This window comes from Talaromyces rugulosus, chromosome III (assembly GCF_013368755.1).
Source record: "Talaromyces rugulosus chromosome III, complete sequence".
NCBI lineage: Eukaryota > Fungi > Ascomycota > Eurotiomycetes > Eurotiales > Trichocomaceae > Talaromyces > Talaromyces rugulosus.
In genome coordinates this window covers 4,461,711-4,488,250 of record NC_049563.1, presented here as the reverse complement: position 1 = coordinate 4,488,250, position 26,540 = coordinate 4,461,711, and the positions used below count along the sequence as shown (strand labels likewise).

The 26,540-nt window shown below is 46.9% G+C and overlaps 9 protein-coding genes across 9 annotated transcripts; 6 read left to right on the top strand and 3 right to left on the bottom strand.

Moving 5' to 3' along the window:
- Positions 1 to 104: 104 nt before the first annotated feature.
- TRUGW13939_06324 (uncharacterized protein) lies at positions 105 to 784 on the top strand (the record flags this gene model as incomplete). The annotated part of the gene is made up of 3 exons (XM_035489477.1): positions 105 to 185; positions 392 to 571; positions 731 to 784. 3 exons carry the CDS (start codon positions 105 to 107, stop codon positions 782 to 784), a joined length of 315 nt encoding a protein of 104 aa, XP_035345370.1.
- Positions 785 to 1,644: 860 nt separating this feature from the next.
- Positions 1,645 to 5,762, top strand: TRUGW13939_06323 (uncharacterized protein; the record flags this gene model as incomplete). Its single annotated transcript, XM_035489476.1, has 2 exons — positions 1,645 to 2,389; positions 2,443 to 5,762. The coding sequence occupies 2 exons, from the start codon at positions 1,645 to 1,647 to the stop codon at positions 5,760 to 5,762; spliced, it is 4,065 nt and encodes a 1,354-aa protein (XP_035345369.1).
- Positions 5,763 to 6,696: 934 nt separating this feature from the next.
- Positions 6,697 to 8,606, bottom strand: TRUGW13939_06322 (uncharacterized protein; the record flags this gene model as incomplete). The annotated part of the gene is made up of 6 exons (XM_035489475.1): positions 6,697 to 6,882; positions 6,933 to 8,098; positions 8,156 to 8,190; positions 8,242 to 8,306; positions 8,420 to 8,447; positions 8,536 to 8,606. The coding sequence occupies 6 exons, from the start codon at positions 8,604 to 8,606 to the stop codon at positions 6,697 to 6,699; spliced, it is 1,551 nt and encodes a 516-aa protein (XP_035345368.1).
- Positions 8,607 to 9,512: 906 nt separating this feature from the next.
- On the top strand, positions 9,513 to 10,022 carry TRUGW13939_06321 (uncharacterized protein; the record flags this gene model as incomplete). The annotated part of the gene is made up of 1 exon (XM_035489474.1): positions 9,513 to 10,022. The coding sequence occupies one exon, from the start codon at positions 9,513 to 9,515 to the stop codon at positions 10,020 to 10,022; it is 510 nt and encodes a 169-aa protein (XP_035345367.1).
- A 566-nt stretch (positions 10,023 to 10,588) lies between these two features.
- Positions 10,589 to 14,903, bottom strand: TRUGW13939_06320 (uncharacterized protein; the record flags this gene model as incomplete). Its single annotated transcript, XM_035489473.1, has 12 exons — positions 10,589 to 10,808; positions 10,920 to 11,474; positions 11,576 to 11,675; positions 11,735 to 11,909; positions 11,984 to 12,649; positions 12,700 to 13,101; positions 13,185 to 13,218; positions 13,302 to 13,456; positions 13,510 to 13,685; positions 13,740 to 13,968; positions 14,066 to 14,278; positions 14,346 to 14,903. The coding sequence occupies 12 exons, from the start codon at positions 14,901 to 14,903 to the stop codon at positions 10,589 to 10,591; spliced, it is 3,483 nt and encodes a 1,160-aa protein (XP_035345366.1).
- A 3,185-nt stretch (positions 14,904 to 18,088) lies between these two features.
- Positions 18,089 to 18,685, top strand: TRUGW13939_06319 (uncharacterized protein; the record flags this gene model as incomplete). Its single annotated transcript, XM_035489472.1, has 1 exon — positions 18,089 to 18,685. One exon carries the CDS (start codon positions 18,089 to 18,091, stop codon positions 18,683 to 18,685), a length of 597 nt encoding a protein of 198 aa, XP_035345365.1.
- Positions 18,686 to 20,158: 1,473 nt separating this feature from the next.
- Positions 20,159 to 22,770, top strand: TRUGW13939_06318 (uncharacterized protein; the record flags this gene model as incomplete). The annotated part of the gene is made up of 2 exons (XM_035489471.1): positions 20,159 to 20,328; positions 20,391 to 22,770. The coding sequence occupies 2 exons, from the start codon at positions 20,159 to 20,161 to the stop codon at positions 22,768 to 22,770; spliced, it is 2,550 nt and encodes an 849-aa protein (XP_035345364.1).
- Positions 22,771 to 22,910: 140 nt separating this feature from the next.
- TRUGW13939_06317 (uncharacterized protein) lies at positions 22,911 to 24,555 on the bottom strand (the record flags this gene model as incomplete). Its single annotated transcript, XM_035489470.1, has 7 exons — positions 22,911 to 22,940; positions 22,992 to 23,146; positions 23,214 to 23,268; positions 23,326 to 23,398; positions 23,460 to 23,652; positions 23,701 to 24,269; positions 24,332 to 24,555. 7 exons carry the CDS (start codon positions 24,553 to 24,555, stop codon positions 22,911 to 22,913), a joined length of 1,299 nt encoding a protein of 432 aa, XP_035345363.1.
- A 705-nt stretch (positions 24,556 to 25,260) lies between these two features.
- On the top strand, positions 25,261 to 26,420 carry TRUGW13939_06316 (uncharacterized protein; the record flags this gene model as incomplete). The annotated part of the gene is made up of 3 exons (XM_035489469.1): positions 25,261 to 25,267; positions 25,339 to 25,535; positions 25,593 to 26,420. 3 exons carry the CDS (start codon positions 25,261 to 25,263, stop codon positions 26,418 to 26,420), a joined length of 1,032 nt encoding a protein of 343 aa, XP_035345362.1.
- Between the last annotated feature and the right edge of the window lie 120 nt (positions 26,421 to 26,540).

Sequence of the window (26,540 nt, the reverse complement as noted above, 5' to 3'; positions counted from 1 at the left end):
CATTCAAAGTCTCCCGCTGAATCAAGGTACTACCCGCGCAATTGGCGTCCACAACGGGCGGAATCGACTGACGCTGTTATTTTGAATAATTATAGATCGCCAAAATGAGCTACATCACTCGTCGGGCTCTGTCCACCCTTATCCCACCCAAGGTACGATTACCCGAGGAATACCTCCCCCATCGGGTTCGCGCGATGTTGCTGACCGTTACCTAGATTGCGTCCCCTACCGTGAGTCTTCGCCTTCCGAGTCCTTGAAACCATTCCGATTCCATTCCGCTGTATCCGATCGCCATGTTCTGGTGGACTACACACGAGCGTGGATTCGATACGCATTGGAGCCTCAGAACTTCAAGGGATTTGTTGTTATCGGCTTACTGACAATGTTTCAGGCAATCGGTGCTGCTCAAGATGCTGCACGTATGGAACGTGTAGTCAACTTCTACGCCCGTCTCCCCCGTGGTGCTGCTCCTGCGCCTAAGCCCACTGGTCTCCTCGAGCGTTACCAAGCCCGCTACTTCAACGGAAAGAAGGCCTCGCCCATGCGTAAGCACTATTATATCTGTGTGAATGTGAATTACATGATCTGACGATTTATCGACGAAAAAAACAGCCCTGGTCCACGTCATCGGAACTCTCTTGCTCGTGAACTACAGCATTCAATACTACTACCATCTCCGTATGCAGCCCGCCTTGGTTATTCAGGATGTTTCCAGCTAACGTTGATTTAGGCCACCACAAGAACCACCCTCACTAGAGGACTATCGATGGGGGATCCTTGGTGAAGAAACAGTGATTAGAAGCGGACTGTACATATACTTGTGACACTACAATCATCGGCCCAGAAGGAGCCAGCTGGTCCGCGTCTACTCATGTAGCTAGAATATTAGTCAAGACAGATGCAACTTGCGCAATTTCATATGTTCAGATAATTCTCACCATCCATGAATCTTCGTATCGCATTAGAGAGAGAGAGAGAGAGAGAGAGAGAGAGAGAGACATAATTAGACGAAGATGCTTCAAGTTGGCCCTCGCGTAGAGCCACCATTGTAGCCACTATTGTCAGACTTGTCACAGTGCTATTTACTATTGAATTTTCGGGCTTCTGGTCAATAATAGGAACTCATAATGAGCCATCAAAGCCAATAATTGATTAATGCCGCCGCCGACCGCCTATCAGCCTTGCATGTCATGCTGCGGTCCTTCGCCCGCTAACCGAAAGCGGCGACTTCTGGCTTCAACCCCGATTTCGTACAGCTTGCCCCGTATCGGTTTGTTCATCGTCATACGCGACGAGAATTTCATCGCACCAAGGGGTTCCCGCTCAAGGCACCAGCCCGTTTCTTTCCAAAGGATCTTTCATACCGCCCGGCGCTGCGAAAGATTTCCTATAATTTGGCGGAAAGGTCCCTTTGTTTCGCGTCATCAGGGCAACTGTGTCGAACTCCAAAAGACTCCGCCATCGACCCACTACAACACCGTGGCAGTCTCAAATACTTGACAGTTAGTTTCTCACATACACCTCCAGACACCCTCTGCTTTGCCCAACATTCGTGTTCTTCCCGTCCAGCTACCTGCGTCGTCATCTCCGGAGAGTCCTTCCGTTGACTTATCAAAATCGGCTTTTTTAGCATCGCATGTTGGCATGGCAGAGCCGGTCAGTCACGATGTGGTAAACCAAACCCGGTCGGGCGGCGAGTTCTCGCCATCCGACGTTCCTGCGAGCATCAACGACAAGACTTCTGCTGAAGGGGACGTGGGGAGGATAACCATTAATCAACTTGACGAACAAGACAGCCCATCAACCGGCGAACACAAGACAGCTATGGATATAAATGAGAGTGAAAATTTCGTTGGCCAAGGCAATGGAGTGAGTAGCGGGACTTCTGTGTCTGCAGAGGGAGGTGCTGACAACTGGCAGGATGTGGGTAGACAAGGGCCAAACTCTGTGGCCAGCAGAGCGTTGGAATTAAACGGTGTTGCGTCGCTCTCAGATGGTGGTGAAGACAGCTCGCTTGGTGGATCGGATACCGACACAAGTCGAAACGACGGTCGTCATCATGCTCGGACTGGATCTATGAAAAAGCCAACGGCATTTAAGCCTGTTTCGTTTGCAAAATTTTCAGTGCCCAAAGCACCGGGATCCTCAACAGTCCCCAAACCTGGTGACAAACGTACTATCCAATCATCTTCTCCCGAGGGAACTGAGCTAACGACCATAGCAACCACGCCTGTTTCTTCTTCTTCGATCGCTTCTCCACAACTTGCGACACGGCCGCGCCTAGTTGCAAAGACCACGAGTGGGCTTGGGTCATTGTCTAAGCCTAGTGCCTCTTTGAAGGCTACCTCAAGTGGCCCTGACCCAAGTCAGGTTTGGAACAAAAACAGGCGTAAGCTTCCAACATCCTCAGCACATAAAACTCCTCTAATTTTCAACCTGCAGCTGCCCAACCTCCGTCTACGAAGCATCTTACCGATGAAGAGTTAAAACAACAATATGGCATCCACATGACGTCTCGGATACAGGAAGATGGGAAAGCGACAGAAGCTAAGTGGGCAGACATCGATGATGACGAAGAGGACTGGGCCCCGGAGACTATCGAATGGAACGATGGGACAAAGATCAATCTCACACATGCTGAAAATGATGTCCCTCCTCAAGATACGCCACAAACCCATAAAGCGAAGGAAGTTGCACATCATCCAGAAGAAAATGTACCACGTGAGGCACCGAGGACGCTTCTATCGAAACCGTCGACTACAGTTGGGCCGAATGCTACTGTTCTTCGTTTGGGTGCCAGTGCAGAGAGGCAGCAACAACAAGCAAAGGCTGCCATTGCCTCCAGATCTGGTGGTGACAGGCCAATGTTGACTGTGAAAAGCCCCGCGCCGCCACCATCCAAGTCTCCGTGGGCAGCACTACCACCTGTAGAGAGAATTTCACCCATACACCCGCCTTTTCAAGGTGCTCAGGGCCAGCATATTTCTCGAATGCCGAATAGAGAACAAGCAGTTCCGGAAAATGCCATTCATTCTATACCTACGCGCGAAATAGCGGCGGATGATTTCAACCGCTCTTGGCGAGACGAACAATCGAATGCTCCACGAGAGCTTTTTAATTCTCACTCTGGCAGGTATGAACCGGTCCCGGACAACAGGAAAGGCTCAACTCGCCAAGAAGTCCACTCGCGCGCCCCAGCGGTTCTCCAGCGGCCTGGTGGCAATGATCTCGCTGGTCCTGCAGAACCGTCCGCTGCGTTTCAAACTCATAGGTCTACCCACCCGGAAATTGGCCCTTGGACCCGTCGACGTGCCTCGTCAAATGTTAGCGGTGGTAGTGGTAGCTATGGCCGTCGGATGTCGTTTGGGCGACCTGATGGTCCTGGAAAGACCCATGACGGTAGGCGGGGTTCTCAAGTAAATGGGACATTGGAACATCCGATACAACCAAATGAGGCCCCTCATGTGAAGGAGCCCGGTTTGCAGGATAACCAACAACCTGCAGCCAGCATACCAGGGCAACCCGGGGCGCCAAACAACGGTGCGTATGCACCCCCAGTGTCTCAACCTGGAGCGGCACAAACCCAACCGGAAGCGCCGAGCCAGGAAGTTCCGCAAAGCTCCAGCGAAGATTTAGTGATCATGCAGCAGCGTATTATGAAGGAAAAGAGGATGGAGGCTCGTCAGAGGAGGATTGAACAAGAACAAAAGGAGGAAGCAGCTCGCCGAGAACGAATTCGTTTGAAGCTGGAAGCCCTGGGGCCTGCACCTGAAGTTAAGGCCAAACCTGAAGATCAAGCAGATTCTACATCCTTGCCAGGTACACGCCCTACGGTTCAGTCTCCTCCGAAGCCCCCAGTCCCTGAACCAACTGGAGAACCCAAGCAGTACGGAATGATGAAAGTTCACCCACCGGAGCCGGTTAAGAAAATTGTCCCTTCTATTCAAGAACGTGTCGTCGAGAAGCCTTCAACGGTATCTGCACCTCCCCGTCGTGGTGTGTCTCCAGCTCGAGATGCTAAAGCAGAGCCCGTTCAGCCGAATGGCATATTGCCACATGGTGAATCTTTCCCCAAAGCCCATGGTCAAGATGTCGAAGACTCCACATCCGATGAGAAAGATTCACAATGGAAGGGCAATATCAACCCTAACACATACTCGCCTTGGACCACCGCACCAAAGCTTAGCAATCACCCTTCTCCAAGTTCAAATCCGTGGAAACCTCTTAGCAGCGATAAAACTCTTGGGAACGGCACCTTCGATCGCAGCCTAACCAACTTTTCTCCACGGGACCTGTCTCTACGCACTCCTATCGCCTTGGCTGAGCCTACGTCTATTGTACCTCTCCCTGGAAATATGGATAAGATGAGCGGACCCCAACCTTTTACCTCCACAAGACTTGGAAAAGACGGCCAGCCTCTATCCGCTCTTCCCCCATCTGAAAAGCGCCATGTTTCATATGAACCGTTTCAAGCAATCACTAGGCCACGGCCTATTGGACCTCCAAATACTCATTGGGCCTCTGAACCTCGTCGTGGTGCAACCGCGGCTTGGAACAGTTTTCCTGCGGTTGCAGCCAAGCAGGACGCAGAAGATAATAAACGCTTCCAACGGGAGCTTGAATCTATGCGCGATGAACCCTCTGCTTCGCTTGATATCAGTGAATTAGCCGAAACATGGCGCCAAGTTCAGCCAGGTGAGCAGGCTGGGAAAAGGCAAGTAGTTAGTGTGGTGAAGCAAACAGAAGCACCAGCACCTTTACCAAGCCTGCCTGGTTTCGATGCTTCTATCGATGGTCTTCCATTCACAGAGACCCAACCTCGGCCTTTTAGTAATGTCATTGGTCGTGGATCCCGCTTTTTCCCTACAATCACAGATACACCAAAAGGTACCGTGATCGTTGATGACGCACGACCTCGAAGCCCATCTCCTCCACCCCCTGAGGAGCATTCCTCTCATCCGGCATTTAGTGGCAATATCTACCGTCCGTTGGTCAACTTACCCATTCCCAAACCTGTCGTTAGACTGCCACCAAAAGGTAAAGCGGCACCTTCAAAGCCACCGACCTTTGCTTCCATGGCAATGGCTCCGCCTCGACCTACTCGCCAGGTAAACGTTGCCACATCTTGGCAAGACCGTATCAACGGGCTATTAGGGAAAAACGCTGTACCTGAAAAGAGGAACACTTTGGCCGTGACTTCTGCGACCCGAGAGCCGCTCGATGTTCAATCTAATCCAGCTTCAGCGGCTGTTTCGCTCCCGCATTCACTCCGACAAGTAACCACAATGGAACCTAGCGTTGCTAGTAAAGTGGTTTCCAAGGAGGTTGAAGAGGAAGAAGCAATTTTCGAGGATCGTGAGGTTGGGTCATTGCCTATTGTTCACATACCGATCATGGCACCACCGAACGCATGGCATGCGGCTCTTCCTCCACCTACACGAATGCGCCCCAAAATTCTCAAACCCATGCAGGTCCATAGTATTGAGCCATATGCCTTTGACCCACCGGAGAAAGACAGTTCCGGAAACTGGCAGGTTCGTGTACACCCTGCAGGATCTACGAACGCGAAGTCGGTCGCTTTTGCAAAGAAACCCCCGGGTCCTGCATCACGGCAGAAAGCACCATCTAGCTTCCGTACTCGCAAACATCCTCCCAGGTCCAGAGATGTGTCGGCAAAATCCAACACAACCCAAGGTTCCAAGAGGCAGACATCATCTACGCACAATTCGAAACACAATGGGCCACCCACTCGTGGTACTTAGAAACGCTTAGAATTGAATAAGCGTGGCATTTTTGTTTTGTGTGATTTTGATGTTTAGTCAATTCTCGGACTATTAGTGCTTGCATCGTGATTGACTCAGCCACTAAGAAATAGGCTGTGATGCATTCATGCTTCTCCTATGAAACTCCGGGTGTCTTAATAGTCTCCTCCACCACACCGTTTAATCTTCTTGATTGATATTGCCATCGGTGCTATCTTTCTTTGTTCCTGTCTTCAAGACAGAGAACCCCTCCTGACCCTATTTTCCATCGAGCACTCAACCGTACTTTTCTTCCATTTCTCCTTATCGTCAAACTTGCGACATGAGCGAATTGACTCAAGTTGCTTGTTTGTGGCATAGTGCGAAACTCGGGGGTTTGAAAGCCCAAATTATCATACTTTTTCCTTTTTTTCTGTGACGTTTCTTCCTTCATGTCTTAACCTTTTCTATTTTATTTACATGCTCTATGATCGATTGTTCGGATAATCACAGGCATGCAATGCTTTGCAATTCAATAACTGTGCGCATGCATGTTTTGCTGTGCATATTATGTGTAACTTAAATGAGATAACATCCTGTTCAGATCTACATAAAGTAGCAAATGAATTGTTCCCGGAGCTTCAATTAATCACCTACATGTACTCAACTGTAGTAGCGGACCACGAGGGAGCTAATTGGAAAGACACGCCCATATTTCAATGTTGACATGACACTTTTCGAGTTGTAAACTCTATGTCTAAATTACAATAGGTTCTTTAAAAAAAAAAACAATGGCCTTGCAACCAACGGCACCTCGCCCTAAGCATACACGAAAGAAAACCATACTCCAAGAGTAAAAACACCTCGCCGAAATACACATACAGGAAACCCCCGATACAAAAAAGAATTATAATCATAATGGAAACTAAAATAGAAAAGAAGGATGAAACAAGAATCACCAATTCCAGGTTCTGTTGGAAGCAGTGAAAACAGGAGGTTTCCATTGCAAACGTGCCGGATCGAGCTTTTTAACGCCTCGAAGTCGCTCCTTTTCTACTCTTTTGTTGTGCTGCTGTATGACTGCCTCTGGGATCACGATGATCCAATTTCCTTTCTGAGGGAGAGAAAACATTGGCGTTAGCTAACAGAGAAAACAAAAAGTACGTCTTTCGCAGGGGAGGATAGTCTTACATGGTATCGTAGCATATTGAGGACAAGTAAAGTTTCGTGCACGTCCTTCTCAGTCATGGCTGTGATAGTTGCCAGTTCGAACTCACTGATTGCTTCGCGACCAGCCTCGAGCATAATTTCCACAAGGTTTTCACGCCAATACTGACGATAACTCAACAGACCCAGATCACTAAGCGGTTTCTCGGGAGAGCCAAGTCTGCCTTCACGCTTGCTCAGCTCGTAACTGAATTGGATCAGGAGGCGACCAAAGCCGCGGCGTTGATATTGCGGTAGTGTCAAAATACAAGCCAGGTTATAACCCTCTGCAGAGTCCTTTTCCTTGGAGAAGTATCCGGTGAGATGGCAACCGGTTTCATCTCGGGTACACATGCAGTAGAAGAGAAAAGGATCAACATCGTAGTATAAAGTCTTGTGGTCAAGGAAGAGCTTGCACAGTAAGCACAGGTTTCGGCACCATGTGCGCTGTCGCCTCCCATCCACTTCGAAAAAGGAAATATAATCATCGCGGTAGATTTCATTTCCTGGCGGATGGGTGAGAGTACACTTTGATCGATGCCGTTCAAATGCACGCTGGTTGTCGAAATAACTCAAACAAAACTCGTCAATGTAGACGAGGTCTGCATCTTGGAAGGATTCTGGGTATGGCGAAAAGTACCAGGGCTCCATTTCATGCTTTCCCATTTGGACCCGGTTCAAATTGCGCACACGATGGATTTCAGTCGGGTTCTGTGTCATACTTCCACTTGTTCGCAGCTTTTCAATCTCCTCTTCGCGAGTCATATCACCCAGCATCTTTTCTTGCGACTCCTCGGCTTTAGCATCAGCATCAGCCATCTCGATATCATCAAGGTCTCCCTTTGGCGTGCCTTCTGCCGACACAGACTCTGAGCCAGTCACAGAGATAGTGATTGGCGTATCTTCCAAGCGATTCTCCTTTCCTCCGGCCTTGGATGGACGCGGGGCTTTGCTGACATTGGCATTCTTGCCAGTGAGCAAGTCTGGTGTCGAGGAGACATCACGACTATCTGCTCTGGCGCGTTTCTGGTTTGCGTTTTTGCTTGGTGCTTTCTGGGCTGCACCTCCTGTGCTCTTTTTCTTTTCTGGTTTCTCCGGAGCAGGCCACTCAACCTCCTGAGTCAGGTCGATCCGCGTTGCCGATACCCATTCTAGCAAGAATATTAGCCATGGCAAAAAAGTTATGGTGAAATTCAGTGCCGACTTACCATCGAGTCGTTTGTTGAAGTCAACGTAGTGGACACTATAATCATGTAAGCTACCTGTTTCGACCAAGTCATGTCAATCCACGTACTAGAAATAAGGGGCACCTTTACGCTGCCTCGACGAAAGAATTTCCGCTTTTCTAAGTTGACCATCCTGAACCGCGACTGTCAGCTTCTGGCAACATACTATACCAGGATATCAAGAGGTGAAAAAAATATGATCACGTGACCACTTTGCCGATGATATCGCGTTACAAGGGTACTCACTTTCTCGACCATGGCCTTCACACCGATCCTATAGCAAAAGTAAGCAGATGCGACCGATAAAAGCGACTACAAATAATGTATTTCAGGTATAGTTGATGTTTTTTCCCCGTACTTACCTGAGCGTATTGAGTGTGGCAAACCCTTTTTCCACGGGGTCCGGTGTCTCGACATCCTCCCGTGCCACCATCTTGGCTTTAAAAATATTAAAAAAAATTTCTGCAGTACTCTCTGTCCGCTGTTGGAATATTTATGACTGATTTCGCGATGAAAACCTGATGGGTTTGAGAGTTTGGTGATGGATCGTGGCGAGTGAGATGGATGAGTCGCGGCAAGAGTTCAAGTTGGATTCTTCGGCCGACTAAAAGCGGCTCCCGCATGCAGTCCCAAAGAGTACTTGCTCAGGATGCAGACAGAGTTGGCCTAGATTTATTTAGGAAAAGCCTGATAGAATAATTAGGAGAGATTTCTATACCTCTTAGAAAACATGAAAAAGGGTATTAGATACTAAATTATAGGAACATCTAAAGAATTATATATAACTTCGTCAATTGATGCGCGGAGTACAGAAAACGTTATACACAAAAGAAATTGTTAGTGTACGCTGGTCACAAGGATCAATTGATGAACATCCAAGTATTTTAGACGCTCATATTTAAAAGTAAAGTATAGCAATATATAATAAATTTATGTAAATATACAACATTTCTATTATATCCACTCACTATTGTTATTGAAATCTACATATATTGTCGGTGTCAACCGATAAACAACATTGTGAATAACCATTTATTAAATAGTGATATTAGTTTTTTATTTTTTTTTATAATATATTATAGCTTTTTATTTGAAATATATAGATTAATATTGAAATAAAGAATATTAATGAAGGCTGTGTTATATTGCAGTTCTCTTTAAATATAGTTGTTGTAAGGTAAAAAGACCTTCACTCTTCCAGCAGTTTTTCCTGTTTGTTTTTTTGAAATGTATGCCGGGGCCCTGGTACTTGATCGACTTATGCAGCGTAATCAACCCTAGCAAAATCGACTTTACAATCATAACGAACACCTCCGGCTCAGCGCCGCTATCGATAGTGATGACCAGCGCATCTAATAACTTCGACGCATACGGAGTTTCTATCCGCTGGCAACTGCATGATTTTATCGCAACGTCCATAACGGCTCCGTCTACTTCTACTACATCTTCACTCTCTTCTATATCAACAGGAGCAGAGACAACCACGGCAGCACCTTCGAACACGAGTCATCCAGCTTCGTCCACGTCGTCACTATCTACTGGAGCGAAAGCTGGCATTGGAGTCGGCGTGGCAATCGGAGGCATTCTCATTATTCTTGCTGGTGTCTTCCTACTCTATATACGCCCTCGACAACGACGTGGTGAAAACGGTAATCATGGCTGGCATGGTTATTACCGGAATAAAGATCACAATGCAGAATTGACGACTACGACACCTTCAACTACACGAGAACTATACTCACACTCTCTAGGAGAGCTTGGTAATACACCGGCAAGGCGAACAGCCCCTCCTGTTGAACTAGAGGGGACGAGGCCCCCTAGGGTAGGCCGTTTTGAAGAGGATTTATGACGTATTTAATGCTTGACAAGATCAGATCAACTAGTGGTCATGTACATATGTAGTATCATTCAGCGGCTACTGATATAAGTAGTATTGACTAACTGTGAGTCCTTGCTTCATATGACACCCTGCATGCAAACTAGACAGCGGTCACAACCATTACTAGGTACAGTTTCTGCTGATCCTCCATGCATTTACACGAAGATGACCACGAACGATGATTACGATAAGCGATCACGACCGTCTTTTTATACAACCAAAATTTACTAGCCAATTCACGATTATATGAGTCGCCTCTGTGTCACCTAGGAGCGTACATGAGGGTAATATCATGTAAATCAAGAAGTTTTAGGAGTAATGGAGGGCAACTATGTATGCCTAGAGGGAGTATATCCATGTAAAACCCCTGAAATGCGGTTTCATTGGAAGGTTGTATGACCCTAGGATTGGCTCTCAGAACAGGCCATTATGTTTGCAATAGGTACAAGACTCGCCATCTCAGCTTCACTCCGCTTCGAGAAAAGAGAGAACTCAGCAACATAAAGGGTGGATGGTGGTGCGTAGCCGCTTTTAACTTAGTTACAAGGGTAGTGTTCCGACTTGGGGTTGCCGTGGTACACTTCATCCCAGTTATCCCAAGCCTCACGCGGGGGGCAGACGGGGATTTGGACAACTCCAGGTGCGACAGCATTATGATCGCTTGCTTCATCAACATATGCCTGCATAATCTCGTCATCCTTGAAATCAGGCGTGTAGCCATTCTTCCTGCCATTAGCAATGTAAGTGTTGACTGACCTAGATAGAGGATAGGTTAGTTACTGGGTTTGTTTTATTATTTGGCTTGTCTTGTAAACAGCGCAGGTTGCTAACCGGGGAGGTAGGGGTAGCTCCTACTTGGTTACTCACCCTTCGATAAATTTAACTAATGTGAGGCCGCCCCATTTTCTACCGTCGAGGTCGTCCAAGCCAGGTGGTTCGTTGAATATGTTGTCAGAGGGAGTATTGGAAGGATAACTTCCAGGAGACTCCGCCGAGCCCCATAGTTGCACAAGAAAGTACATATTTTCCTTGTAGCAATGGCACGTCCTCTTGGCTGCTCCATTTGGTAGCCAATCAATATTGTCCGGACAGTCATCGTCGGTCTTGCAGGCGGTTTCCCAGTCTAAGATGAAGACTCCGCTTGGGTTGATAGGCGGGTCACCCCTATCGTACGACCATGCCAATGGAATCACCTGGGCGTACAGAGGCGTCTCGGTGCCAGCCCTCATATCAAAGGCGCCTTCGCCTTGTCTAACCATAAACCCGCCATCGTCAATAATTTCTCTGAGGTTTGTAATAGAGTTCTGTTGGCCGTCGAACATGGCATTATTAATTTGATCCGTAGCATTTAGCCACAGAGTGGACACTGCATGCAATTGATCCTGGATTGCCGACGCAGTGGAGACAGGGTTAGACACCGGACTGCCAAAAAAAAAAGAATAAAAAGATCAGCCATGAACCGCATCATAAACCAGGCAGCTATGCGGAAGGTAACCAAAAACATAGATAGGTTAAACTCTTACCCAATCGCCTCGCCGATTTTTTCAAATCCGATGTCGGCAAATTCATTCACTTTATCAAATGCCTTCGACTTACCGGCTTCTCCAAAGGTTGTTGTGAGGACTACATCTTGTTAGCTGCTAGTGCTTCAAATAGAGGGTATAAAAATAAAAGGAACGAACCCTTCCCAAGACCGGGTGAGAGGGCCATGCTCCATACATTTTGAACCAGACCGAGAATGAATAGAGCCGTATCGTCTGATGGGGGTGGAGGGTTAAATGTGCTAGAAATTTTCTCGGCGTCCTGCCATACGTCCGTTGAGGCGTCAGTGATGGAGCTGTACAGTTGAAAAAATAGCTGTATAAATAATCATTAGCATACGAGAGTACTAGTGTGCTCTGCCCGCAGCATGTTAACAAAAGTGCCCTTACAGCATCGAGATTCGCCATCGAGTTAAGGATGACATAGCCAGCTGGATAATTAACATTTTCGCAGGCGATACTTGCATCCCCGCAGCCATTATCGACATTCAGTGACCTGCAATCCATGGTAGATGCTAAACCCGAAGCGTTAAAGAATGACGCTACGGTTTGCGAAAATTGCCTTTCCTTATTGCCATTGTTATAATAAGCGACTGCATCTTCCCAGGCCGCGCTAGCCCCAAGTTCCCTCCAGAGCGTTCTGCCATCTTTCTCATTGCCATCTTTGTCTTTCACTTCTCCGCAGTCGTGAAGCTTATAGTCGGTACCGCCGCCGAGCACGGGGACGATGGGCAATACGCTCGGACTCGTCTCGGGCACAGGATCATTCGGCGCAGGTTCCGGGGTTGTACATTTTTTGCACTCCCCTCCTCCGCGTGTATAGCCGGGATAGTAGGCTTGGAGGCCGTCAGACATGGGTGATTCGAGGTCGCCATTGAGAGCAGTGACAGCGAACTCGTAATTCCAAACACCAGGAACCAAGTAAGCAACGCCGGTTGCTGGGGCTGAACCAGCGTCGCTTCCCGACCAGTCACTGAGATTAGTGAGATCCGTATTGAGAGAACGGGTGTAAAGTTTGTACGAGGTGTCGGAACAGTCGCCGCACCAGGAAAGTTGCTACTCAACGAATAAGTACGTATCGAAAGAATAGAGATCTGCATACTTACCACTGTAGTCGCATCCACCGAGTCAATGTAGAGATTGGTCGGCGCTGTGGGTGCGTCCGTGGTTCCGGGGATGACATTTCTTCCTAGGGTAGGGAGACCACCACCGATATCGTTCCAAGCCTGTACGGCAACAACGTGACGGTGACCTACGTATTGCGATTCCCATGTGTATGATAAGCCCCTGACCCCGACCACACTTAACCACGCTCCAGGTAGATCGGAGTCGAAGAGAAGAGCGGCGTAGAACTCCGCGCCATCGACAGCAGACCAGGACACATGGACACCGTTTTCGGTGGGCGAAGCATGGATGGTTGACGGACCCTGAAGCGTTTTCGGGTCAGCAATTGCGTCGACTATGTCAGACCAATCAGACGTTCCATCGATTTCATTATCGACACGGATCTAAATCAAGATTAAAAATGTAAGCATGTGCATGTGCTGCAAGATGGGGCAGGGAAGTCGGCGACACCAAGTGGAAAACGAACCTGGTATTCGAAGTGCGAACCCGCTATTACCCACCTAGATTGACAAAGAATTAGCTCTGTACTGTATATACTCGATCAAAGAGAGAAGCAGAATGCAGTAACTAGAAACACACTTACGTATTGTCAAATCGATTAGTAAAAGCAGTGCCCTCATTCCAATCTGTAAGGCCCTTATATCTGCTTCTCACACCATACTTTCGCGCTCCGTAAACCTTGAACCACGTCACTGTAATTCCATACGGAGAGGCGTATGCCATTACATTTAAAGGTACCTATCATGTCCGTGAGCCATATCCATGCCTTATCAAGGGCGCAAGAGACATACTGGATTTGGTCTGCCTGATACACTAGCAGGTATAGAGAGGCTATCTGTACCGATCCCGAACCCATATACGAGTGCAAGGCTGAATGCGCGGGCAATTTGAAACTCTCCGAGTGCGTTAGGATGTAATCCATCATGACCTGAAGGGCAGGCTTGTGTTTCACAGCCATAGGTATCACCTACACAAACCGTCCGTTAATTTCTTGCCTGAGCCGCATCAATGAAATACTCACGAACAAATGCCATTGCTACCGGGGATACTGCAGTGTTCCACTTTGGTACGGCGGCTCGTAATAGCGCGTTATACTGATCGGTAATCACAGGCAGATCTGCACGAAAATCAATAGCACTCCGCTGCACAACGTCACCAAGAATGATATTGATATTCGGATTTGCAGCACGGGATTCGTCTACGATGGACTTAATGCTGGCAAGAGTACCTTCAGGACCACTGACAAACCACTTAACATTCCACTGTTAGCCTCCGCATTTATAGAGAAAAACGCAATCGTATCGCTCCGCCAGAGCAAGAGATTTGTTTCCTAGGAGAAAGGCTTACCCCAAGATCATTGAAGCCAAGTAAAACCAAGAGATACGTTGGCTCATATTCCTCCACCATCTTCTTGATCTCAGTTTTAGCCTCTGCTGCTTGACGTCCCCAAAGTGCGAAATGTTTTGTCTCGAATGCAGAGTCAACGCCATCGGCGTAGCCTCCAGAGACCAAAGGCGCCTCCTCGGGCACTGGCTCCCCGAAAATCTCAGGTGGTGATGGCTATATTATGCCACAGTCAGCCAAGAACCAGGCACTTTCCTCGCCAGGAGAGAGGCTATAAACATACCGGTTTTGTCTCATCTGGCGACTGACGAGTTCCAATCCAGGGGCCAACAAACTCGAAGTCCTCATTTTGGCTCTTGAGCCACTCCCAGAGCCGATAGCGCCAGGTCCAATCTCCTTCCATCCCCTGTGAGATACTGTCACCTACAATCATCATCTTGATCCGATCACGACGCAAGAGAGGCGTCCCAGTTCCCCGTTTCAAGGGCGACATTTGATCCGACACGGGAGTATATGGAGATTCCTCTTCGCGGCGCTTTTTGAGCACTGACTCCTCGTTGCGAATCCTAAGAAGCGTCGCCTCGTCAACAGATCTTGGCAATTCGTCCCTAGGTCTAGTCTTGATTTTGAAGTTGGATGCGTCATGGACGAAGCTTTGTTGGAGAGTGTCGTTGCCACCGCCAGTCACCAATTGGATAACAGTGCCGTTCGACGTCTCCAAAGGGGGTGCCGAGGGGACGGCGAGTTGACCTGCAGCTATCGACAATGATGAAACTTGTGTGGCAGTTTCTTTCCGACCTGTCGAGGGAGTGGGCGAGGCGTATTGCGCACCCGCAGGCATGACTTTCAATTTCAACTATCAGCGGCGGCTCAGCAAAAAAAGTGTCCTGACATACCAACGCTGCTCATCCCGAGCCATACGGCAGTGAGATGCCGCAGGAGAAGCATCTCGAGAATTTCTAACCAGGGTTGAATACGGAACTCCAGGAGAGCGAGGAACCTCCTGATATCGCTGCAAGTTGGCCGGAGGGTCCGGCTGCAAGGGCATGTATAGATCTTAACAACAATCGACCAACTTACGGTTTACTGCGTTCAATATATAGGGAGTTGATTAACCCTGGCTCCAATCGGAGACTTTGGCCAGCCGGTGGCATTGTTCGCCCGTTTTCACGTTCACCAGCGTTCACCTTCATCTTTTACGTACCTGCTGATACTTAAATTTTTATGCCAAGTACTCCGCCAAGGCTAATGAGGCACACATAGCCCCTTTTTATAAAACACTTTCCAACGTGTACGGTTACGTTAAACTCTTTACGAACCATCTTTGTACGTACGGAGTACTCCGTAGGGACGCATTGCTACTAGTGGTTTGTTCGAGACATCAGTAATCCGCGTTTACACTCTTTCCCGTGTGCAAAAGCCAGCGCAGCTAAGCTTGGGGTCGCGGAAAAAAAAACGCCTTGCTTCTATTTATAACTAATAATAATACAAGAGAGGCTCAACGCCACACTCTCATGGATTACCTATATTAGACAAGATCCATGCAGCGGATGTAAACAAGAGTTAGCTCAAATACTAACAAATTATACCAATAGGTTAATAATTAGATTTAAATACTAGAAGAAAGCTTTAATACTAAGAAATTACATAGTTCAAAATGTTGTTGTTTGGTAATATAGTGGAGTAGGAGTCTGAACGGCTCGTTCCCCGGCAAACCAGTAGAAAAACACGAACGAGGTACGTATCCAGTATTCATCAACGATCCGTACGGGATGTTCGCCTCCACATGTCTATTGCTATCAACTTTCAAGTTTTCCTATTTTGGCCGCACGGAGCGGCGGGACGGTATCCCTGTCAGAACGTAAAAATGGTTATTCCCAGTTGTTGCTATCAAAGTTCAAACTAGCTCTTCAGCCGCACTTAGCTCTACGTATGGAAATCGAAAATAAGAAAGGATCTACATTTCTTGAGCGAGATATCACTCAGCGTCTCCGGATTGGCGAAGATTTTTGGCCACCGCGCTTCTTTATCAATAGCATAAGAGTTCCAGTTCATTATTTTTAGATTTAAGTTATATCTAGAACCAGCCATTATCAATCTAACAGTATCAATATTCCTACATTACTTTATTATTAATAGCCTGGGAATATTTTAGACTATATAATAGAGTTATCGAACCCCGTGTGCGGCTGGGTTACGCCAAGCCCTGTAACACACCTCCCAGCAGTTATTGAGCAGAATCGATAGCTAAGCTCAGATTATTAATATCTTATATACTTTTAAATTACTATATAAGTTACTAAAAATATAAGATAATTATATAAATAAGACTAGACTTATAAATATTAAACTTTAGAATCTTAATATTTATTTAATAATATAGCATGTGACGGCTGAGCCTGAGGCTATCCCCAAGGGTAGGAGCGGCCTCGTGGCCGGATGGGAGGCCTCAGGCAGGAAGGGCATCAACCCTAACCCGCGGTGCCAGATCTGGGGATAGCCTCACCCCGGGGCCATAAGGGGTCAAGCTGGTTACCTAAGCACACAAGATAAAACCTTCCCGCAGGTCCTGGTAGTTAGATTCCTTTCCCATGCTTGTTGTTTTAGAGAATCGCACCCCTAGATAGGAATCGAATATCTTTGGAAAAGGCACGTCACAAGCAGAACTAGTATAAATTAGAGATGAAAATATATATTAAATTAGTTAAATCTATAAATATAGAATTCTAATTTATATAGTAATTAGATAAGTTTATATAAACATTTCCTTAGTGATTTAATCTGATCGCATAAATCCTGGTAATTCCAGATAATATAGGGGGGTCAGCGATTTACGTTCCCAAGCAGGATAGGCTGCCCAGTGACGAATCAGGACCGATTCGGTTAGTAAGCACCCTAAAGGTTCGCCATCAACAGCATAATCCTTGTTGCGAAGCTTTACACAATGTTTTCCCTGGCCTTCTCGTGCCTATTGTAAGGGATAAGCCAATATGGGGACAATAACCACGAAAGTTAGCTAAGTAACACTCGATACTAATGCCGGATTAAACAAAGGAAGAATACATACTCTGGGAAAAAGAGTAGGAGAACTACACCGAGAGATATAAACCATCACTGCACTGCAGCTAGAACTTGGTACTGGAGCTTGCCTTCGTAGAAGCTCGCTTGACGGAAAACACCGTAGGCAATCATCTGGACCAGCACAACAGCGAAATGCATTCCCGCTATAATTGCGCCACGAATTGGCAAAGGTCTAATACCAGAAGCATATCTGGGAGCAACTGTGGTGGGATTGAATGGTAATCAGGATACGAGAATTGCTAGTACACTAATTGAAAGCGAATATGGGCGCAGCAGTAACGAAAAGCTGGTTTGGATGACAGAACAAAACAGACATTATGTCGCGCAATTTGTGGAGATTCTAACAAGTCTCGATCAAGCAAGCACCGGCTGTTTTGAAGACCTGAGCGAGGAAAAGAACTTTGTAAACTGCTGATTACGAAAGGTGGCTTCGTTAGTGTATTATTACTGCAGTTGGAAGTATTACTTGTTTAGGATTATTACTGTAGCTGGAAGTATTACTTGTTTAGGAAAGGTCTATTTCGGAGTGTATATAACGGTGGGAAAACCAGCCCTAACCTGCAGTATTAGAAATACGACACTGAACTGCCAGATGTAGCGAATACGACCTCATTGGGTTTAAACTGAGCGAGTCAAAAAAAAAAAAATTAACCAAATTAATTACCAATTGACCAAAGAACTTATTTGAATGTTGTATTGGGGAATACAGAATGCGCAATACGGAATGCAGCCACCGGTACTAGATCTCGATTTGCGCTGTCAAAATGGGCTAGTAGTGAGGAATTCATCGGGCAGCGAAAGAGAAAAGTGGCCAATAACGTTATTATTATTATATTTACGTAATGATTGTCTGTTTTATATTTGTCAGTCCAAAGCACATCATATAGGGCCCATTCCTCTCTTTGATCTTTCATCTTCCTCTTACCAAATATTCTCCAAGTGAAAATGGCTGACTTCAAATTTGCCAATTCCCTCGCCGAAGTCCCGGGAAAACCAAGTCTTCCCGAGGAGTTCACCATAACTGCTTCTCCCTCGACAGATATTTGGTCCAAACCTCCTTCGGTAGAACGATTCAACGCTCCGATTCTATACAAATCTGTTCCATTGACTACCTTTGAGCGCGCCAGAGCTTCATTCTCAGCCAACTGGACACATCAATATGAACAAGGAGGACTCATCCTTGTGCTAAACTACGCAAATGGAAGTCGGAAATGGGTCAAGACTGGCATTGAGCTTACCCATGGTAAACCCCATTTAAGCACTGCGACCAAGGATAGATGGGCAGATTGGAGTTTGTATCCGGTGACATTGGAGGGTGATGGAACCACAACAATAGAGATGATCAGAGATCAAGAAGATACGTTGTGGATATACCATGTCAAGGACGGTCAAAAATATCCTCTTCGAGAAATTACTTGGGTTTTTGAGAAGGGTGTTGCTGTTACTGATTTCTGGGTTGGTGTGTTTGCGGCGAAGCCCTCAAGTGAGCCTGGTGATTTAGTAGTGAAATTTAGTTCTGTGGTGATAGATGTTTCTCAATAGTTGAAGATCAAGCTTATACTGCTTCACACTAATGTTATGGAAACTGTAAGACACTGCCATTTTTCTGCCTTTGAAATTATTTTTAGTTCGTTGTACTTTGAATAGCCTTCAACATTATCGTTCCTCGTTTTTGCCTTCCGGAGCAAGTTTATGACAGGAATTGACCACATTAATGTTTACAGTTACAATATGAAGCAATAAAAAAAGGAAATATCTCTACCGAAACACTTCTTGTTTTCGAAAGAGGAAGTAGAACGCTTCAATTCTTAAGGTAGCACATGTAAATACGCATCATTGCAGATTTAAGGATGGACACTGTGTTATTTGTGAGACATTGGGTTAGTTATAACTAACCATCTTGTAGGCTTAAAATTCCTCACTGGAATGTTTTAATTAGTTCTGGACTAGTTCTGCTTGTTATTACACGCAGTGGTCGGCATGCTCCTGTATTATTCGTAACATGATTTCGTGTTTCGTTGCTTTTGATACATATTCGATTAGAAAGCTAGTAACCTTTCTCAGTTTACTGCTATATATATATACTCCCACATTTCTCCGTAGGAAATACCAGATTTAGTAATTCCACCAGCGGATCCCCTCACTGCAACGGGTGTTGTACATAGTAATAATTATAGCGAACTTGCGAGTACGGGGGACTTTCCATATTGTGGAGCCGTGAGGGAGGGGTAATACTATTATTATGTATGCAGCACAACATGGACACGCTGTCGATCTCACAATTGCTTCCAATGATAATCCCATCCCTTCAGTAGAGTAACTATCTCGATCCCCGCCAAGCATTGCGGGTCATTCACCCCTTATATCGTGCCGTCTTCAATTGGCCCAGAAGTTGCCGAAGTTCTGCCGACAGCCACCCTTAGCATTGCACATCTGGAGTCAGGAGGACCTGGCAAGGGGTGGTTATTTCTAGATTACTAACTAGACCTAAGCTTACAGTTACATTCACTTATTCTAATTAAGTAAATGGGGAGAAAACTTTTTAAAGGTAAACCTTCAAAAATTTCTTTGCGAGGTTGAATGCCCTGGCACATTTTTATTACATACATGTAATATTGGTAAATCACGCTTAATGTTCATACCTATCCCCTGTACTTTTTGTCTCCTTTACTTGGTAGCGCCAAAAATTGCTTTTAGTATTTAATCGGGCGCGTCTTGCATGATTTATTCTGCTGTTGCCTTGCTTTTGCAATAGAACTGGCCTCCATTTGCCTGTTTCAACATCCATTGCAAAAGACGTTCTGCTTTGTTACATCCTTCATGTGGAATCCGGCTTTTTTGTTGGCCCTTGTGGGAATTTATTGTAGATATGTCGCTGCTACTGCTATACAGTCTGCACAGTCAGAGGTGTGTATTGTTTTACTCATAACCCTCAAGCCTGTTGAGCTATCCAAAGGCGTATTTCGTGCGAATTGAAATAGAGAAACAAAAGAGCTAAGAGACTATTGTTGCTTGATGCAGGGTATTTCAGAAGACGATCCAGAAACATGGCTATCAGACCCTTATTACCCATCTCCATGGATGAATCCCCATGCCGATGGTTGGGCGGATGCCCACAGGATGGCAAAAGATTTCGTTTCCCAACTTACTCTGTTGGAAAAGGTTAATCTGACCACGGGAGTTGGGTGAGAATTCCCAAGTGACTATCTATTCCGAAAATTATGCGCCGAATTGACCATCTTCGCAGTTGGGAGAATGGTCCCTGTGTGGGCAACACCGGATCCGTACCTCGTCTTGGATTCAAAGGCTTTTGTAACCAAGATTCCCCGCAAGGTATTCGATTTGCAGACTACGCCTCTGCTTTTACATCGAGTCAGTTAGCTGCCGCTACATTCGATCGATCCATACTCTATAAGAGAGGGCACGCCATGGCCAAGGAGCACAAGGGCAAGGGTATTACCATGCAGCTAGGACCTGTTGCTGGCCCACTAGGCCGTATACCCGAGGGCGGCCGTATCTGGGAAGGGTTTGCAACAGATCCGGTGCTCACTGGGATCTCGATGGCAGAGACGATTAAAGGCATGCAGGACGCTGGCATTGTGGCCTCTGCTAAACACTATATTGGGAACGAGCAAGAGCATTTCCGTCAAGTCAGCGAGTCTGCAGATCACGGTTATAACATCACCGAAACACTGTCATCCAATATTGATGATAGAACCCTTCATGAATTGTATCTTTGGCCCTTTGCTGATGCTGTGCGTGCTGGTGTTGGCTCTGTACTTTGCTCGTACACCATGATTAACAACTCTTACGGCTGCCAAAACAGTAAAACACTCAACAACATCCTCAAGGGAGAGCTTGGATTCCAAGGCTTCGTTGTGAGTGACTGGGCTGGTCACCAGTCTGGGGTTTCCTCCGCATTGGCTGGCATGGATATGTCCATGCCTGGCGACACTGCATTTGATACAGGCTACAGCTACTTTGGCGCTAATTTGACTGTCGCCGTTCTCAATGGAACCGTTCCAGCGTGGAGGCTGGATGACATGGCTATGCGAATCATGGCTGCTTATTTCAAGGTTGGGAATCGTATCGAAGATCAACCAGATGTCAACTTCAACTCTTGGACGTATGATACATACGGCTACAAATACGCATATGGAAGCGAGGATTACGAGCAGGTCAATTGGCATGTTGATGTCCGAGGTGATCACGCTGAGCACATCCGCGAAACTGCTGCCAAGGGGACTGTTTTGCTGAAGAATAACAATCATAGCTTGCCCCTGAAGACTCCCAGATTTGTCGCCGTCCTGGGTGAGGATGCGGGCCCTGGCCTCTCAGGCCCTAATGGCTGCGCGGACCGCGGTTGTGATAATGGAACACTGGCCATGGGATGGGGATCTGGAACATCGGATTTCCCATATCTTGTTACCCCGGACTCGGCCATTCAACATCAAGTTACATCATATGGGGGACGTTATGAAAGTGTTTTGGACAACTGGGCCGGCGATGCTATTCTGACTCTCGCCTCCAAGCCCGATGCCACTTGCATCGTCTTCGGCAACGCTGATTCTGGCGAGGGGTTTATCACGGTCGACGAAAACTGGGGCGATCGCAATAACCTGACTCTTTGGCAAAACGCTGATCAAGTCATTCGCAATGTCAGTTCTGTGTGTAGTAACACCATTGTCGTTCTTCACACAGTCGGGCCTGTGTTGGTAGATGAGTGGTATGATAACCCCAACATCACCGCTATTGTTTGGGCTGGCCTCCCTGGTCAGGAATCTGGCAACTCGCTGGTTGATATCCTTTGGGGCAAGGAGAACCCCGCTGGCCGTAGTCCCTTTACATGGGCTCGACAGCGAGAGGATTACGGCACAGATATCCTATACGAACCAAACAACGGTGATGGACCGCCTCAACAAACCTTTTCTGAAGGGGTCTACATTGACTATCGTCATTTCGACAAGGCCGGGATCGACCCTATCTTTGAGTTTGGGTATGGCTTGTCCTACACAACTTTTAACTATTCCCACCTGAAAGTTACCAAGCGAGATGTCCCCGACTACAAACCTGCAGTTGGCTCTACCAAGAGGGCGCCGATTTTTGGTAATTACAGTCGCGATCTGAACGAATACGCGCTTCCTAGCGAGTATCCTTATCCTGCAGCCTATATATATCCTTACCTAAACGATACAAGCTCACTGAAAGCTGCTTCAATGGACCCGGAATATGGAAGAACTGATTTTATACCACACCATGCTCGTGACGGTTCTCCACAGCCCTTAGTTCCAGCGGGAGACCGTTCTGCTACCGGTGGAAATCACTTATTATATGATATCATATTTGAAGTAACAGCCAAAATTACCAACACTGGAGATATTGCTGGCGACGAGGTACCACAGTTGTATGTGGCCTTGGGAGGTGACAACCCGCCTGTCCAATTGCGTGACTTTGATCGCATCCATATCAGGCCTGGGGCAAGTGCTACATTTAGTGGGAGCATCACTCGTCGAGATATCAGTAACTGGGATATTGTGAGTCAGAACTGGGTTGTTAATGATGAGAGCAAGAAAGTTTTCGTTGGTAGCTCGAGCCGCAAATTACATCTGAGTGCGGCTCTGGATTAGAACAGTGTAAAACAAGACTACACTAGTGTATATTCAATCCAGACTCTATTGTCATTACTATTTTCATTACTTAATCATACCTAACTTCTTTGTTGTTATAGGAGGGTTCTATCGATGCCTTGGTATTGGTTAAACTATGGTTAAGTAGCAGATATCTCCAGTAGTGATTCCTAGAACACAAAAGCTTCAATGAAAATGTAAAATATAGTTCATACATCTACCGGTCTCTTTGGTAGAAGCAGCCACGATCCCCCCGCAGCACAGAAAAGAGCAACGAGCATTGGCTGCAGTACCTGGACTCCCGCGCGAGTAGCAATAACTCCGGTGAGGATGGGGAAAATAGACCCCCCTATTTGGCCAAGAACGAAGACACATGCTACCGACGTTGATTAGACAGACAAACAGACAAGCGAGTACTTATTCAATGGTCACGCCGCACTTACCGATACCAGAGGATTTGACGTCGGCCGGAAAGAGTTTTGAAGCAACAGAGATGCCCTACTAGAGTTAGACATAGAAGAGAACAAACATATATACATAGTCATGAGTTCTTACTGTAGCAAAGAAGGGCCCTGAAAAAAACCCCAACAGAGAGATGGCCACTGCTTCAATGATGATATTTGGAACCCTGCCCATTTGTTAGTAGTGTGCAAGAGATTTGGTGGGATTTAGAGATAGATAAGGCTCACAGCCAAAACACCAATTGCAAGCACACACAAAGCACGGCATAGAACACAATCATTCGCCGTTCGCCCAGCCGATGCGTCGGTTCTGCGAGAAGCAGCCGGCCGAGAAAGGCGCCTCCGTATAGGCCGGTAGGGATATAGCCCATTTCGCTGAGCCTGCCGTGGCGCACATTGACCAGGTACTCGGCCACCCAACCTAACAATTAGCAAATGATTCAGTGAAGAAGGGAAGAGTTTGCCTCACCCCCCGCAGTGACAGCCGCTCCCAGGAAAAAGAAAAAGTACAGGCTCATGATCCACACGGCAGGTAGGCGGAGCGTGTTCTTCATCTCTAGTAAGGCGTCGCGGCCAACAGACGACTGTCCGCTCTGGTCTACAAGATGTCTACGTATGCGGACAGTCATCTTGTCGCGGAATGCAATCACAATCAGCGTGAGATTGATGACCCCTAATCCGGAGGGCACCACGTAGAAGAGATACCACCGTGGATCAGTCGTGGCGATGGCAGTGGCCACGAGCGGTCCGACAAGACAGCCAGCCATATACATGGCGTGGATGACGCCGAGCCAGCGATGCGCAGACTTCACCGACGAGACAAAGTCGTTGGCGTGGGTGTCGTTAAATGCCTGTCCAAGACTGACCAGAAAGTAAGTCACCGTGTACAAGGCAAACGGCGGCATCCAGGACCGCAGCGCGTGAGCGACAGTCTGCAGGACTGCTCCGAGGGCGAGCATTGCGCCGAGTCCGAGGTAATGGCGCAGCGAGAAGTTGGTGAGCGCCGCAACGAACCAGCCTAGAAAGGTTGCGGCGTATCTGGAGTGTATTGAGCCATGATATACGGGGCCCGGACCGGCTGTGGTGATGGTGATACTTACATGACAACGACGAGGTTCATGCTCAGGTCCCAGGTCCGTAGAACGTACGGTAACAGAGCACCGAGACTGCCGTCATTGAGGCCCGCGACAAAGAAGGAAAACGCAGCGCTCGTGAGTTTGAGGAACGGACGCTCTGGATTAGGCTGGGCAGGATCATCGGGTTGTCGCTCCAAGCAGCCATCTCTCTCAGCAAGGACAATGTTTGCTGGTGCTATGTTGTCCATATTGATTCACTCTTTGTGTCCCTTGGTGCAGAAGGTATCGCAGAGGCTGTCAGTTGACCAGTTGCGCCATCGAGTCATGATTTAGATGCGCCCCAATAATATGGAGGTTGCATGAGTAGCTTACGGAGTAACTAGTCGTAAACGAAGCTCGAATTTACACATTTACGTAAATTACATAATTACATACGTTACTGTATTTTTACGATACTAATTTGAGAATCTAATAGATTTAGGGATAAGAGAACTTGAACCTGGACGGATTGTAGAATGCAAGAGAGAATGATGGTGAAAACAAGAAACCCGAAGAGGAATCTGTAACCAGGACTAAAATTTATAAGAAATATATTGCTATACACCATGATCATGCCCTTCAGAGTGCAAAATAGGAACAAGGAAACAACTAAAAAGTATTGTCCTCAGCAAAGAGCACAAAACTGAAAGATCTGAGCGCACATTAAGTCAAAATTATTCCTGTGAAGGTTTCCTTGGAGACGGTTTCAATGTTTTTTTGTGTTTCTTCCTTTCGTTGCTCCACTGGTCTTTCCAAAATGCTCACCGAACATAACTGCCACATCCTCCTGAACATTACGCTGAAGGCACCTGCTTCTACGGCATCCAACACTGACTAACTCAATAGTCCCTGTGGAAAGCATCCAAGGTTCTCCTCTATCACCATTCAATTTCGACAAAACTCTACAAACATCGATGGCTGGTGCGGCAACTGACTGGTAGGCAAACCTGGCGGTACCCAAACTTCAAACACTCGCTCACCCCTCTTTGCAGTCCGTGAGAAAATGGTCAGCCCATACTCTCGCCTCCCAATGGAGGTGTTGATTATGATTCTTCAACAAGCTCCAGACCTTTCATCCACTTACGCGTTCATCTGTGCATCGTCGACAGCAAAGGCAACGTTTGAAATCGACCCTGCTCGTATCCTAGACGCTGTGCTAGAGCGCTCTACCCCTGATATCAAGCATTTGGTGGGTATGATTGCCATTTTGGGATCATTCTCATCGTCATCGCAACCGAAATTCTAGGAGTTGACTGAAAAATACAAAGCTCGACCTCTTGGTGAGACCACAAAAGAGTTTGCAGCTGGCACACAGGGACCTAGATACGTGTTACTCACAGCATACCGCATCGAGATTCTTCAAGAAATGTGCTTGATCACTCTTCTCCGCAACTTCCATGATCTGATACAGGGTAACGAACGCGTGGATGGAGATCAGTCTAGCTATGGTTTCTCTTCTCCTTCCTTTTGGCCTCCGTCAGTAGGTGAAAAAATACGAGTTGTGACACTTCTTTGGAAATTAATGATTAACTGGAATATCTGCACCATCTGTGAGGACATCAAGGGAAAAGTGGACGATTGTTTGGATCGATATATCGCAAAAATTAAGCATTTAGACTCAACACTAGGACCGCGTGCTACGACCTACGACAGCGATGATAGTGACGACTCTTTGGACGACCTCTATTTTGACCCCTACGAATATTGTGGTTTTAAATGCGTGCTAGCAACGGTTCGGCAATTTCTAGGCTGCGCGGACGAGTCCTTTGCGACATTCACGTCATTTTTCGGTCAAATGGACTGTCCCAAGTTTCAGATTCAAAAGGGGCCGTTTTCAACCATGCGAAAAAAGAGCGTTTCAATTAGCTGGAAATTGAAAGAGCCCGCGCCACCAGTGGTGGGAGAACCGGAGTTTAGGGAAGATCTTGCGATGTCCTACTTTCTTGAACACTATGGCATCCGCTTTCAAAGCTGGTTTGGTATTTGCATCTGGGACTACACTCGGCTGGCTCACTTTCTATCTTCATTAGAGAGATGCTCTTGGGCTCGGGATTGGCGTTGCTACATTTACTAAACGACTGCATCTTTATGAATGCCACCACCGTGTCATCGGCACAATGTGTACTATACAAAATCGGGTCAAATTCTGGAATTAAACTGTTAAAGACAGGGAATCGTCAAGACTCCGAAGCTA